Here is a 15,256-nt window from a genome sequence, read left to right on the forward strand (position 1 = left end):
ATTTTTAAAGTTTAAAAAGAAGGCCTATTTCCTCGATGTATGAGAATTGTTTTTTGATTTTTCAATCAACAAGTCGGAGAATAAACCGAAAGAAAAGTTTTGAAAAATAGGCTAATTAATCACGAGAAAAAGAAAAAGCGTGGCTATTTTGGGAAGGGTAATAATAATAGATGTCTTCTTTAATTACTCCGTATGTTACACTTCTTTTCTCTTCGATTGTTATCTAAAACTCAGACAACACAAAAGAATAATAAAACAATCTCTTCCCAAAAACACCAACAACAAACAAAGTATATCATTATCACTTGAGGGAAGAGAGGAGAGACCCATTTCTCATAAAGTGTATGTATGTATTTTTGTACATATACTACTTGTAAAATATTTATCCTTTGTTTGAGCGAACAAAAAAGGGGTCTTAGGGTTTTTGATCTTTCTTGATGATGGTCAACTGAAAATTTTGATCATTGTAAATTTGTGAACTTTTTTCTTTCTTGAAAATTGGGGTAAAAAATGGAAATGGTTGATCAGTCTGAATCTTCTCCTTTGGTCCCACCTTCTTTGATCACTGACCCTAGCGAGATCGATCTTGAAGCTGGTTCTTCTGAACAAATTCAGTGTAGAATTTGCCTTGAAACTGATGGTGATTTTTTCCCCTTTTATCCTTTAATTTTTTTCTTGGTTTTGCAGTTTGTTTATTAATGTTTTGGAATATTAGTTGGTTGGAGTGTATTGTTTAGGATTCTTGTGTTGTTTGTAACTGTAAAGGGAGCTGTTTTAGGTGATTCCTGAGGCCTTGTGGTGGAAAAGAAAGTTCTTTGGTGAATTTGTCTTGAAAATATGGGGGTTTTCCCTTTACTGTAACCCCAAATTTCCCTTAAAAGAACATAACCCCAATTTATTTTTTCTTCTGGTTTTGCAGTTTGTCTATTATTGTTGGAATATAAGTTGGTTGGAGTGTATTATTTGGAATTCTTGGTTGTTTGTAACTGTAAAGTTAGCTGCTTTAGGCGATTCTTGAGGCTCTGCTGTGGAAAGCAATTTTTTTTGTGTGGTGAATTTGTCATGAATATATGGTGGTTTCCCCTTTGTGTACAAGTCAAATTAGGTTAGGATTCTTGTGTTGTTTGTAACTGTAAAGGAAGCTGCTTTAGGTGTCTTTTTGAGGTCCTGTGATGGAAAGGAATTTTTTTGGTGAATTTATCTTGAAAATACCGGGTTTTCTCCTTTTACCATAACCCCAAATTTCTTTTAAAAAAAACCCCCTTAATTGTTACAACCCAAGTGTGCACGTCAAATTAGATTTTACTATGCATTAGTGAGAGGCTGTGTTTGCATTGGGTTGAGAAATTTGTAGATGTGGTGTTGGTATTGTCTGATTACACAGGAAATGAAAATGAAAATACTATGTGATAGTGCATCTATTCTATTTGGATTTGTTACTTATCAACATTTTTATCTGTTTGGATTTATCAAAGAAATGAAAACAGTAAGAAGCATTTAATGAAGAGGTGGCTTGAATTTTTGGTAGTTTGGTGGATGCTTGTTATCCAGGTCGTTTGTTGTTTATTTCATTCGATAGCAAATCACATTATTGGGTTATATGCTGAACTTATGCTATTTCAGAATTGGGATACCCACAAGTGTTTTATTTTTCCTTTTCAGGTAGGGATTTTATTGCACCTTGCAAGTGCAAGGGCACATCAAAGTTTGTCCATCGAGACTGCCTTGATCATTGGCGGGCGGTGAAGGTATGTTTTTAGCTTTTGAATCTGTATTACTTGAGCAGTTTTAACCTTATTATTGTCGAAGTTGCATTGTTGTTTTTGTTTTGGAAATGCACTTCATCGAGTCTTGCCGGACTTGGAACTAATTTGTACTTGTATTGATGCATTAAAGCGTATGATCAGGTTTTGAGCATCATGTGTACATATATCGTGATGGTATAGCTTTTGGACGAGCCACTTTACTTACAAGATTCAATTTATTGTATGTGCTTTTCATTTCAACATGCACCGGTTGGCAGGTGTGATACCATGATGAGTGAAGGTGTTAAAAAGGGGATGAGGTACACCTAAAATCATTTAGAAGGAAGTTATCTCTAAAGACCTACAATCATTTCGAGTCCATGCAGACTTAGCGAAAGATAGGGCACAGTTGAAGAAAAAGATCTATATAGGTGATACCAATTAGATGGTTATACATTTTAGTCATTTTAGTTGAGAGGTACTATGCTCTTTAAGAGTCTTTAGTCCTAGTAGAGATTTTGGTACTTTTTATTGTGTAATTCTTGCCGGAGATGAATTTTAAATGAAAAACTATGGTCAGTGATTCATATAGTCGATCCCAGATTGTTTGGGATTGGGATGTAGTTGTTGTCTTTTCATTTCAACAGTAAGATTCAAAATTATCATGTAGTTGTTGAGGCTTTGCTTTCATAGAAGCAATGACTGCATAACTTGGCTGATAAGTTCCAAGCAATTTACAGTAAGCAATAATCACCAGAATTGAATTTATTTTTGTTAGTTAAATCATTTTATCTTTTACAGGAAGGATTCGCGTTTTCCCATTGCACAACTTGCAAAGCTCCCTATTACTTGAGAGTTCATGTTCCTGCTGATAGAAAGTGGCGAACTTTAAAGTTCCGATTCTTTGTGACCAGAGACATTTTGTTCATCTTTCTCGCGGTTCAGCTTGTAGGTGGTTGGCCCTATTACAGTTTTGTTCTTTGATTTTCTTAGATATTTCTTTACCTAATTTATGGACAACATATCCAATTGAGCGCTCACCCTCTTTGTTGCAGGTTATAGCCTCACTGGGATATTTAGTTTACTTGATTGACACCCACCATAAGTCTTGGTTGCGTTTGACTTGGGGGTTTGATAGCGAACTAAGCTTCTACTATCTATGCGGTAAAACATCTCGAGCTTTCCAGTTGTAATATATGCGTTAAATCATGGTTTTATGATTTTATCTATCAAAAAAAGAAAGATATATGATAAATCATGGTATTTTTTGTTGTCTTGCCCCATAAGTTTTTTTGTGACGATCTTCTTTACACTCTCTCTCTCTCTCTCTCTATATATATATATATATATATATCTTTCTCGCATCTAAATCTTTTTCTGGACAAAATGAAAATAGTAATAGTTGATATGGTGGTTTTGGGAATCTTGCTTAGGGGCAGAGCTAGAGTTTGGATTACAGATTCGGTCGAAGCTAGTAGCTTTGATCCAAACCTTGTATCTGTCTTAAGAAATCCATTGAATATGAACAAATTATTAATTTAGAAGCCAATAACTTGAAAAGACTAGAATCTCGAACCCGTAAGCTTCAAATCTTGGCACCTCCTTTGATATTGCCTCTCTATGATCTTCTCTCAAAGAACGGAAATTATACTGGTCAAGAAGCTAAAGATACAATGGTTGTTTTGCTTCAATTGGTAGACAACATTCTTCTATGCATCAACATCCTTTAATCACCTGCTGCGAATTTGTTTGCATACTGATCAGTGATCGCTACCCTCCCCAGACACCAATTGTGGGATTTTACTGGGTCGTTGTTGTTGTGGAGTGATCATATGATTACCTAGTGTTGAGAAATGGTTGACTGGCGTGAAATGAGATTCTTTATATGTGCTGAGTAAGTCTAATGACCCCATATAAGCTCATACTAAAGAATCTCTTTTCATTCAACCATATTTAGAAGAATGCAAGCCTAACCTCCAATGTACTTGAATAAGCTTAAAGTACTTGTAGTCTAAAATTGATGAGCAACTCCTTACAAGGAAGAATAATTCAATTGTAAACAAAGCAACAATATGCTCTAATTTATAGAAACAGTGAATTCTATTTCGTTAATAAAATTCCAATATCTTTATTCTTACAAGAGCCTCAAGTCGTCCAGTAAGCATGTAAATTTATTCTCTATAGGTAACTCTGACTTGCTTTCACTTGACATTCACTCAGAACAAAATAAAATGCTAAAAGCCTAATCATATTCTTGCAAATTACTAAATTCAAGTGAAATTTTAAAATATACTCCCGTTGTTGCACTTTATATGTCTTCCTTTATAATTCTTTTAAAAAAGAATGACACCTTTCTCTATTTAGTAAATTTTTCATTACTGCATTTTCATTTGACCCTTAACAACATTCCATTGTAAGCGTGTTTAGGACCACAAGGTTGAGAGGGTATTTTTGATATGCTATATACATTTTTGGTTTAAGACCACAAGATTCAAAAGTTCGCTTTACTTTTTTAAAAGTTGTGCCTAGTCAAACTAAGACACAATAAATGAAACTGAGGGATAATATATTTTTCTCGAAAGCAATCATTAGTACTCTAATTTTTAAAACATCTTTTTTAATTCAATTTTTTAAAATCCCATTAGCTGATTTAAGATTAAGGTCTACTCTGGGCATACAATTTCTTTATAAAAGAAGTGAAGAGGGAAAGCGACAGTGGCTGGTACCGCCGTACCAGTGCTCATGTGAGAATTGGTGAAAATGGAAGAGATACGAGGAGCTACAAAGAGAAGGGCAACAGCTTGGGGTTATAATTTTTAGGATTTTGATTTTGAGAAAAAGACAAAAAGAGATTGGTAGGCATGGAGTTGCTATATATGGAGAGCGGAAGTAGAATTGGCTTAGTTTTTTTTTTTTTGGGTGGGTGGGGGGAGGGTGGGGGCGCAAAGAAGCTTTTGTTATTAGGTAGAACATAGGTATGGTGCTAACCTATTACCTAATATAGTAGGTAGTGAATATCCTATTAGTCGACACTGATTTTAATAAAGAAAGGTAGACTTGGAAACTTGTGGTAATAAAACAATATATATATATATATATATATATATATATATATATATATATTTGTGTGGCTATAAATAATCTCATTAAGGGTATAATAGGACATTTAAAGATAAATTGCTTCTAAATAAGAAAGTATGACATTCTTTTTGTGACTGACTAAAAAGATAGACTGCCACATAAATTGAGATGGAGGGAGTAATATTTTATTAGAAATCTTAAATACATCAAATCACCCCCCCCCCCCCCCCCCAAAAAAAAAAAACAAAAAACAAAAAAAGAGGCTATTATGTGCCCATAATTGTTTACCCTAGTTATGGATGAGTTAACCAACACATAACAAGACGAGTTCCCATGGTGTATGCTATTTGCAAGATGGCGTTGTACTAATTGATGAAACCAATGAGGATGTCAATCAAAAGCTTGAACTATGGAGCTCTCTAGAGAGTAAAGGTTTTTAGGGTAAATAGAAGTAAGACGGAATATATACACTACAAGTTTAGTTAACATAAGAAGAGTGAAATTGAGATGAGATTAGGTGGGATTGTGCTGCCTAAATCCAAATAATTCAAATATCTAGGGTCATTGTTGCAGGACTATGAAATGATAGATGGATATGTTACACGTAGAATCAAAATGGGATGGTTGAAGCGGAAAAGTACTACCGAGTGTTATGTGATAGCAGGATGCCTCTCAAGCTGAAAGGTAAGTTCTATAGAACAATTTAAGACCAACAATGCCATGTGACACCGGATGTTGGGCTACTAAAGTCCTACACATTCACAAGATGGGTGTCTCAGAGATGCGAATGCTAAGATGGATGTGCGGTTATACAAGATTCGACAAGATTAGAAAGATCACATTTGTCAAAAAGGTGCAAGTAGCAGTGGCACTCATGGAGGATAGAATGAGAGAAGATCGCTTGAGATGGTTTGATAAATGTTTTGCGCCTATCTCCAGATGCATCTATCCATATGTGTAAATCCATGGTGAGTTAATATGTTAAAAAGGACGAGGCAAACCTAAACTCACATAGGAGGAAGTTGTCTCGAAAGATTTACGGTCTCTTGTAAATAATGTAGACTTAGTGAAAGATAAGGCACAATGGAAGAGAAAGACTTGTGTAGGTGATGCCAATTAATTCAATTAGTTTATAGTAATATTCATTTTTTTACTAGCACCCAAGGGTGTGGCCTAGTGGTCAGTGAAGTGGGTGAGAACCATGATGTTTCAGGTTCAAATCCCAGCAGAGGCAAAGACACCATAGGTGATTTCTTCCTATTTGTTCACGCCTTGGTGGACAGAGTTACCTGGTACCTGTTGTTGGTGGGAGGTATCCCGTGAAATTAGTCGAGGTGTGTGCAAGCTGGTCCGGACACTACATTTATTAAAAAAAACTCATTTTTTTGCTATTTTGTATAATGTTGGCTTGAGATAAACTTAAAGGCGCAATGTGATTAGTGAGAATTCATATAGCCGACCCAACTTATTTGGGATTGAGGCGTAGTAGTAGTTCTTATAATCGAGAATACTAGACAAAGGATGATGTCAATTGGAATTAGAAATACGTTTAAAGAAGTTTCGAAATGGCATAAAACTTTCTCATGATGGACATTGCTGGAGAGATCTCATAGATTGTGTTTTCTGCTTCAATTGATTAATTTCAAAAGAGGAAGAAGTATCTTAGATCAAGTCGGGCGAGTAGGTTTGAGAGATTATTACTTTTGCTGAAAATAATAGCAAGCTAGAGTAATAGCCTGTGCGGGGGGGGGGGGGGGTACTAAGAGGAACTTGAATTAGATTCTATGAGTCTTCTGTATTTTTAACCACCTAACTTTTCTTAAGGCCACCAAACACTTCTTTATTTTATTTTTAATTTTCTAAATAACCAAGAAATCCCGAGCAATGGCGCAAGGTTCAAAACTCAACAGATAATGGGCCCGCCCGTCTTGCCTTCTCCACTTAAGTATCAATTTTATATGATTTGAGTTTCTACTGTTTTTTTAAATTGATGAATCCTTCACACTAAATGGTTTCTCCTATGTGAATTTTGGTTTATCAAATCAGTTGGGCTTATTTCACGTTGAGTACTGCTTAAGTGCATTTAGTTTGCTATTCTTTGCACCGGTGTTCAAAACCATTTATTGACATGTAGCACAGTCAGTTTACTTTTGGTTTGTTGCCTAAAAGTATCATGCTAATCTGAGAAAGTGTGAATTGATTCAGACTGTTTCGTTCCATGTATAAATTTTGTAAGTAAAAATATGTCATATTTCTTAGATTTCAAATATCTGGGATTAGATAAATTAATAACACTAATCAGGGTGATTACATGTTAAAGTACCTCATATTGTAATAATTGTGCGCGTACATGTTGTGTCATATGTGTTAAGCAATGGCATGTGTGATTCCTTGGAATTGAATATGTTCTGTAAATCGAGTAAATAATATACACTGAAGTGTCCTATTCAGATTGATTTATGAAACTTGTTCACTCAGTTAAGGGGTATCACTGGATTATAACATACAATAGGCTGCCCAAAGGGGGTTTATTATGTGTTTAAATTTGGTGTTTTTGATGAGGCCCGTTATATGAGAATATTTATATTTAGTAAATTTGTTCTGTCCGCCTAAAGGTGTTCTAATATTGAAATATTTTCTTGCCGTGGCCAAAGGGGATGAGTTTCTAAAATTGAATATTTTTTCGCCTTGCTCAAAAGAGGGCGGTCTATTTATGCTGTTAGACTCATTGTTGTGATAATATCATTATTCTTTTACCTTGTTATTCTGATAAAATCCCATTCATGTTATGGCAATTACTATTACTTTGAACAACAACAATGCTGAAGTTGTGGTCCTGTCAAGGTCCAACTTTAAGAGATGGAAGGAGTATCTTGAATTTGCTTTAGGCATGGTTGATATAAATCAAGTTTTGCATAAAAATAAGCCACCACCTCTCAATAACTCTAGCACAACTGCTGAAAGAGATAATTATACAATGCGAGAAAGATCTAATAGGCTATGCATCCTCTCCTTTGGAGGGTCAATTGCTGAACATGTCAAGAGGGGCTTACCTATACCGCTTATGCTAAGAAATTTCTTGCCCAAGTGGAATACCTTGTATCCAATAAGGCCGAGACCAGAGATCTAATGAGTAAACTTGCGGGATGAAGTATGATAACACTGAAGGGGTTAGAGATTATATACTTAAGGTGGTTCACTTGCCGTTTAAACTAAAAACTCTAAACATAGTTTTGTTCACTCTACTCTCAACTCCTTGCCTGTTGTGTTTAGCTAGATGAAAACTGCCCATAATATGATAATACTCAAAAGGAGTCTTGGTTGATTAATGACCTCATCTCAATATGTGTTGTAGAAAAGAAGAAAATTAGAAAAGATAAGGGTGAGATTGCCTTACTTGTTTCCAATGAATCGAAAGCAAGCTCTAGTAAGGAACCTAGGAAATTTCAAAGGTCTAATCATCAAACTTTTAAGAAAGGTCAAAACATTTTACATGTCGTTTGGTGTTTTGATCTTTGTTAGAAGTATGATGACTAGACCATTGAAACTTATTAAGTTATTAGAGCTTGCTTTGGAATCATGGGAAACAAGGAAGATAGTCTCGCCCATCTCTATTTTTAATTTTTTCCTCTTTAACAACACATTTTGAGATGAGGTCATTAATTTTCCGAGTCTCATATTGGGTGTTATAGGTTGTTTAATCTGACTAAACTCAGCAAGCAAGGAGTTAAGAGCAATGGGAACAATATAAACATTAGGAAGAACTATGTCTAGAGCTTCCAGCTTAGACTGAATATGAACCATCTTACGTATAACCTTTAACCCCTTTAGTGTTATCGTACTTCGTTCGCACATATTTTACTCATTGGATATCCGGTCTCGGCCTTATTGGATACAAGCTATCTTTGTTCCAGTTAGGCAAGAAATTTCTTAGCATTGGCGGTATTAGGCAAGCTATTCTTGAGATGTTCAGCAACTGACCTTTTAAATGTTTAGCCTATTAAATCTCTCCCACTTAGCATAATTATCTCTTTCAGTAGTTGTGCTAGAGGTGGTTGCTCATTTTTCACGCCAAGCTTGATCTATATCGGCCATGCCTAAAGTATATTCAGGATCGTCTTTCCATCTCTTAAAGTTAGAAGTTAGGCCCCGTCCTCAACTTTAGCATTGTTGTTCAAAGTGATGGGGTAACTGTAGATAACACCATATGAATAAGATTTATCAGAACAGCACGACATTTGTTGGCATAAGAATAATGATATTATAACAACAATGAGTCCAAGCGCATCAACAGGTCGACCCCCTCTGGGAATGACAAAAAAATATTCCTATATTGAAGAAATTCAATTTATCTTCTTATGGAACCTAATTTTATTACAACATTATGATTATTCACTTCTGTAGAGTTTTGATATGAACTAAACTTTTTACAATATAAATGGAACACCAGCCAGGGGCGGGTATCGGCTCAATTTTCTCTGTTACACACATAATATTTGTATGTGTAGAACGAATATCTGCAAAAAACTGAAAACCACACACACATACCAGTGTTGTCAAAGGTGAAAAGCTGTAAAAAAGGCTCTAGGTCTATTGGAGCTTTAAGCGCAAATTGCAATTTAAGTGTGGGCTTTAGTACAAAAGGCTCAATACAGGAAAATCAAAAAATATATATGTAATTAAAAAAAGAAGTAACAAATTCATTCATAATGTTTTCCTTAACAATTAATACACTTATTTGCTGATTATATTCATTGTTTAGTACCGCTCGATTCAAGATAGAACTCATGGACAACGAGTGAAGCGTAGCTTTAAGCGAGGCAAAGCGCCCTCCCCGAGCTTTTCTGAACTTCAGGGCTTAAGCGCGCCTTAAATGAGCCTTTGACAACACTGACACATACTCGCACCTATATATATATATATATATATGAAATAAACTGCACCACTCCGATTCTACCACTTTAATTTCTGGGTCCTTACCAACTGCTTGTTGTGACATGCACCCACTGCCTGTTTGCCATAGGTAGTGAATATTTCCTGAAGCCTTTAACCACAGAGTGTTGTGACCACGGTCAGCTACCTAGCTGTGATTTGTGATGCTGTTTGATATGATTGAATTTCCCCCAAATATATGGACGACAGAAGTTTGATATCAATTTGCAATGTATCAGCAAATATAAAACACCAGCTGCTGTGCATTCTCATTATAAAGTTGTTATGATAGACTCCCATGCGGCACTCCATGCAAAAGCTGTCCACCTTTTCGAGTTTTGCTAGGCCAAACAGCTTTGGAAGGGAACAATCTCCTCCCTTTTTAGTAGTTTTGTGTAAAAGGTTTTAACAGAAAAATTACCTCCTGGGTGTGATGTAAAATAGTTCTTAAGAATTTTATACTTTGCAGCATTCTTAGAGCACAATAGAAACATATCGCACTTGGATTACTAGCAAAGATCAATAAAGCACGTGCATGAATAGCTTTATAATTGGCAATTAGTAAATACATAATTATCTGCTGAAGCACCTGCTCTGCTGCTGTACGGGAAGGTGCTTAAGCTTGGAAGTCAATGGTAGTAGTTATCATTGGGAGGCTGAAAGGTGGTGACTTATTGGGATTACGTATTTCAACTGGCTTTACTTGTTTCTAAAGTCATTAAGTGTATGTTTGGTAGCTACTGCACTTTAAGGGGTAATCCTTATTTCTAGAGGACGTTAAAGTGATGCATGGTGGCTGGTTAGTATTCAACGTGATTATAAATGATGGGACCATGATGGAGTACTATGTTTTCCTTTTCATTTTTTCATTGCTACAGGGTTATGATTTTATTTGTAAATACGCTTAGTGCTTTTGTTTTCTTTACAAGAATATTTTTTTTCATTCTCAAAAAAATATTATAAATAAACTAAGTGAACCACTGATATTTGGTACCAAGATTAGCTCCACCCATCAATAGGTTGTATCAAAATTAGTAACTAAAAATAGTGGGAAGTTTAGAGATGGTGGAAAAAGAAGATAGAAGCACATAGATGTGATGATAGGTGGTGGTAAAGTGGACGAGGTAGCTCTACAGTCACATATAGGGAAGTCACAAAACACATGCAATCTTTTTGAAGTAATTACGTAATCGGCAGAAGTGAAGGATCTATATAGGCGATACCAACTAATGGTGCGTAAGGTTTAATTATGGTTATACGTCTAACTTGCATTAGGTCTAGTGTTTGTTTGGAGTCCTTATAGTCTTGTTAGAGACTTTATGCCAGTGTAGGATAAGTGTAGAATTTAGAAGAACCTCTAGTTTTACAACAATTTTTTTTTTATTTAATTTTGCTTATAAAGGACTAACTACCTTATAAAAAAAAATTTGCTTATAAAGGACTAATTATTTAGTATTGGAATGACATATACTTGAATATAGGAACAGATAGAAAGAATTTGTATTTCTAAGTTAGGGGTGGCAAATGGGCGGGTCGGGTCCAGACGGATATGGGACGGGTCGAAAGCGGGTAATGAAAAAACGGATAAATTATCCTACCCGATCCATATTTAATATGGATAAAAAACGGGTTAACAGGCGGATAATATGGGTAACCGTATTCTTGACTTCTTCAATATGATCACTTTTGGGAGAATTCCTAATCTCCCAAACTTGAGGAACCCCCAATTTGAGGCTTTACAAATGTAAAAGTTAAACCCAGGAAAATAGATAATATGGTTCTTATCCATATTTGACCCGTTTTAAAAAAGTTCATTATCCAACCCATTTTTTAGTGGATAATATGGGTGGTTAACTGTTTACTTTTAACCATTTTGCCACCACTAATCTGAGCTAACTAAATTGTGAGTGAGGCATAGTTGAATGATCTGGGATGGGTGAGGGGTGGTGAACGGGAGTAGATTTGGGCTGCGGGACAGAGTGAAGGGAAGACTTTTCTGGTGGTAGTCGTGGGAGTTTCCCAGATTTGAGGGAACTGGACGGGGTTGTGAAATCTGAATCGGGCAGGATGAGTTAGTTGGACCCTGGGGTGCAGGGAGGAAAGAGTGCTTTGCCCTTGTGTAGTTAGTATGCGAGGTGTGGAAAAAAATCAGTACGAAAGGGCCAAACATATCTTTTTGCAAGTTTTTCCGAAGGGATACAGGCAAACCACAATCTAACCAACTTCCTCCGCAAACAAACAATTTTACACAATAGGTAGTCGTCAATCTATAAAACACAACCAAACGGCGGATGAGTTTTATACACTCTTGCTGGAAGTCGGATATCGGCGTATTTTGTTGTTTGCATGGCTATCCCAAGTATTCATGTTGTAGGACTGCAAACCCTGCATGTGAAGCATTGCTGGGGTTTTCACCTTTCCGTTCCTTTGTGATGAAGGCATGAAGCAAACCAACAGCTTCTGCGACAAGAATGATGGATCCACCTCAAAATTACAGGAGACAGAGAGAAACAGAAGGAGCAAGCGATATGGAGAAAGAGGGGATTTAAGTGTTGCGGTGACATCTGTCTGTTTCTTGCTCATCTGGGTGTAGTAGCATTAATCTATTTCTGCCTTGGGAAGAGACGTCCTTTTTCTTAATGCCAATTGAGGCTTGGAAGGAACATAGATGGTGCACAAATTTTGAAAATAATTAGTAATTACTGCAGCGTTAATTATGTCTACTATTCTGTGTGATCAATTTATGCTTTAGACCTTTCGATGATATTTTAACTTCTAGTGTATCCCCTCCCCCCCAAACCAGGGCTAAAAAAAGGATACTAACTTTAAGGTATCGATTTGACAATGTGCAGGGGCACTGTTATTTTTCGCTCTGCTGGGCCTATCTGGTTGCTTCATAACCTGTTATGATCGAAGAGTGCGCAATGATTTGGCTCAGCCCTGCCGCGAGTTGTGCCTATGTTGCTGTCATCCTGGGTACACAATCTTGACTCTTGTTATTAGTAGTAAGCTTAACACTTCACTCTTCTTCCTTGTTTCTCTTGTCCGTCAATCCAAGAAACAAGTAATGAAGGTTAATCCATGCAGAATACTTTTATCTTAACGTCACTTTTGCACTCTTGATAGACTGCAATGTATTCATAAGAAATTAAGCATCGTACATAAAGCAGTGCTTGTTTAGTTTTCTGGATATGAATTAGAAGGTCTTAGCCTCTCCGTTGCTCTCTTAGGAAAGAATATTTGCAGTCATCCTGAAAATTTGCTGCTTTGTTCGGATCTCTATCATTCACTGGTATACATGCTTGTAGTGTGAAACTCCTTTAGATTGTCTGTTGCGTTTGGAAAACTTATGGAGAGATTACAAGGAATTATAAAGCTCCTTTCGATGGATTGTCTGTTGTCATTTAATAATGTTTATTACTTGTTGATGATCTGTTATCTACTGCATTATTATCTTGTACAAAATAACAAAAGTAGTGCAAGAATTGTTGCGCTCTGATCTCTTTCTTGTGATGCTACTTCTTGAGGAAGGAATTACTATTGTTCTCTGTTTTTGATTACTGGTGCGCCATTCTTATGATGCCCTCGCAGAATGTGTGCCGACTGTCATTTGCCTGGAACACTTTGTATGTGGACTGATTGCACAACCTGCTTTGAGGGTTGTGCTGGTGCCGCCAGTGAATGTGGAGGTTGCTTAGGAGGTGCGGGTGAAGCTGGGTTGCCACTGATATTTATAATGGCTTTAATTGTGCTAGGACTATTTACTGTCATCGGCATATTTTACAGTGTTTTGGTTGCTACAATGGTTGGACAGAGAATATGGCAGAGGCACTACCATATACTTGCAAAAAGAATGCTGACGAAGGTGAGTTAGACCCTATTCTTTGTTTCTTTTATCTGCTCTAATCTCATTCATCGTCAGGTAGATACAATAAATCCTTGCGAACGCGGAACCAGTCATAACTGGCTGCATGATGAGTACTACAATTCTTAAGATGTTTATCAGCAGCTATCTAACGATATGGTTCTTGCTCGTTTGAAGGAATATGTTGTGGAGGATGTCGATGGTGAGGTAAATGGAAGCGATTGGTCTCCGCCACCTCTGCCACCGGAGCATGTTCAACAGCTGAAGTCACTTGGACTTCTGTAAACTTTGAGGATTGTGACATAAATGAAAAACTTTCCATATTATTGGGGCTCACATCATGTGCTTTAGTATACGCAGTTAGATCTGCAAAAGAGTCTTCTTCCTGACTGATAGAAAATCCGATTCAACCCGATATTGTTCAATTATGTTCATAATTTGAGACTGATCACATGTAATTGTTGACAAAACGGATCGTTAACAATCTAAATGAAGTAACAGCTGCAATCTTGGTTTATAAGTTTTTTTCAATCAGCTCCTTGTAGTAAGTTATCTATTGATATTTATTTGCTGTTTCTAAAAGGGGTTGTATTTTGGCTGGAAATGTTTCTCCCTTTCTAAGTTTTACTAATGGTTCTAATTAGGGGTGTCAAAATGGTTAAAAGAAAACAGTTATTCACTCATATTATTCATTAAGAAATGGATTGGATAATAAACTTTTTAAAAACAGGTTACATATGGGTAAGAATCATATTATCCACTTAGAAAATGGATAATTAATGGATAACTAATGAGTTTTGACTTTTACATTTGTAAAGTCTCAAATTGAGGGTTTCTCGAGTTTGGGAGATTAGGAATTCTCCCAAAAGTTTTCAAATTCAAGAAGTTCTGTCGGTTAGTCCGTTTTTATCCGTGTTAAATATGGGTCGGGTCGGATAATTTATTTGTTTTGCATTACTCCTTTTCGATATGTCAATATCCGACCCGAGCCGCCGATTTGCTACTCTAGTTCTAATGATATAACTGCTTCACTTAATAATATCAGTTGGCTGATTGGCTTGTTTGTCAAATCTTGAACTTTGTAGTAGTTGCAGGGGTCCTTCTAGATATCACTTTTGCTAAATTCTGAACAAACCATGTGGTCTGCCCATGTGCACTTTGCATAGATGGAAACATGTGGAGTGTCCTTTGTAACGTATTTCAAAAAAAGAGAACTGAATATCTGCTTGTTGATTGATAAGAAATTAGTATTGCCTCATCTGTCTAATCTACCAACTATGAAGCCAAACTTGGTTATACTGAATTTGTGTAGCATATACTCAAGCTTTATCCATCTTCCAAACTCAACCAGTCGATCAGTTGCGTTTCAATTACAATCTTGTTGTGAATTATAAGAGTCTCTGTGTCCAACTATATTCAGGAGGAAAATTTACGCGGCACATCAAAACCCTTACACACAATATATATGTAGCTATATTTAATTTTATAGCAAATCCATAAAATAAAAGATTAATTATTTTGAACTGAAACAAGAAAGTAACAAGCTCTCGCAGTTAGTTGGTTAAAGGGTCCGCTTAGTTATCGCAACGAATACAGTCGATACAGGTTGTATCCTTTATACACACACCCCTAT

At 36.2% G+C, this 15,256-nt stretch overlaps 1 protein-coding gene across 1 annotated transcript; it reads left to right on the forward strand.

Annotated features, from left to right (window-relative positions):
- Positions 1 to 211: 211 nt before the first annotated feature.
- LOC104115698 (uncharacterized) lies at positions 212 to 14,154 on the forward strand. The gene is made up of 7 exons (XM_009626377.4): positions 212 to 640; positions 1,663 to 1,748; positions 2,547 to 2,693; positions 2,801 to 2,909; positions 12,611 to 12,734; positions 13,350 to 13,623; positions 13,801 to 14,154. The coding sequence occupies exons 1-7, from the start codon at positions 511 to 513 to the stop codon at positions 13,906 to 13,908; spliced, it is 978 nt and encodes a 325-aa protein (XP_009624672.1). The 5' UTR covers positions 212 to 510; the 3' UTR covers positions 13,909 to 14,154.
- The last annotated feature ends 1,102 nt before the right edge of the window (positions 14,155 to 15,256 follow it).

This window comes from Nicotiana tomentosiformis, chromosome 5, assembly GCF_000390325.3.
Source record: "Nicotiana tomentosiformis chromosome 5, ASM39032v3, whole genome shotgun sequence".
Lineage (NCBI taxonomy): Eukaryota > Viridiplantae > Streptophyta > Magnoliopsida > Solanales > Solanaceae > Nicotiana > Nicotiana tomentosiformis.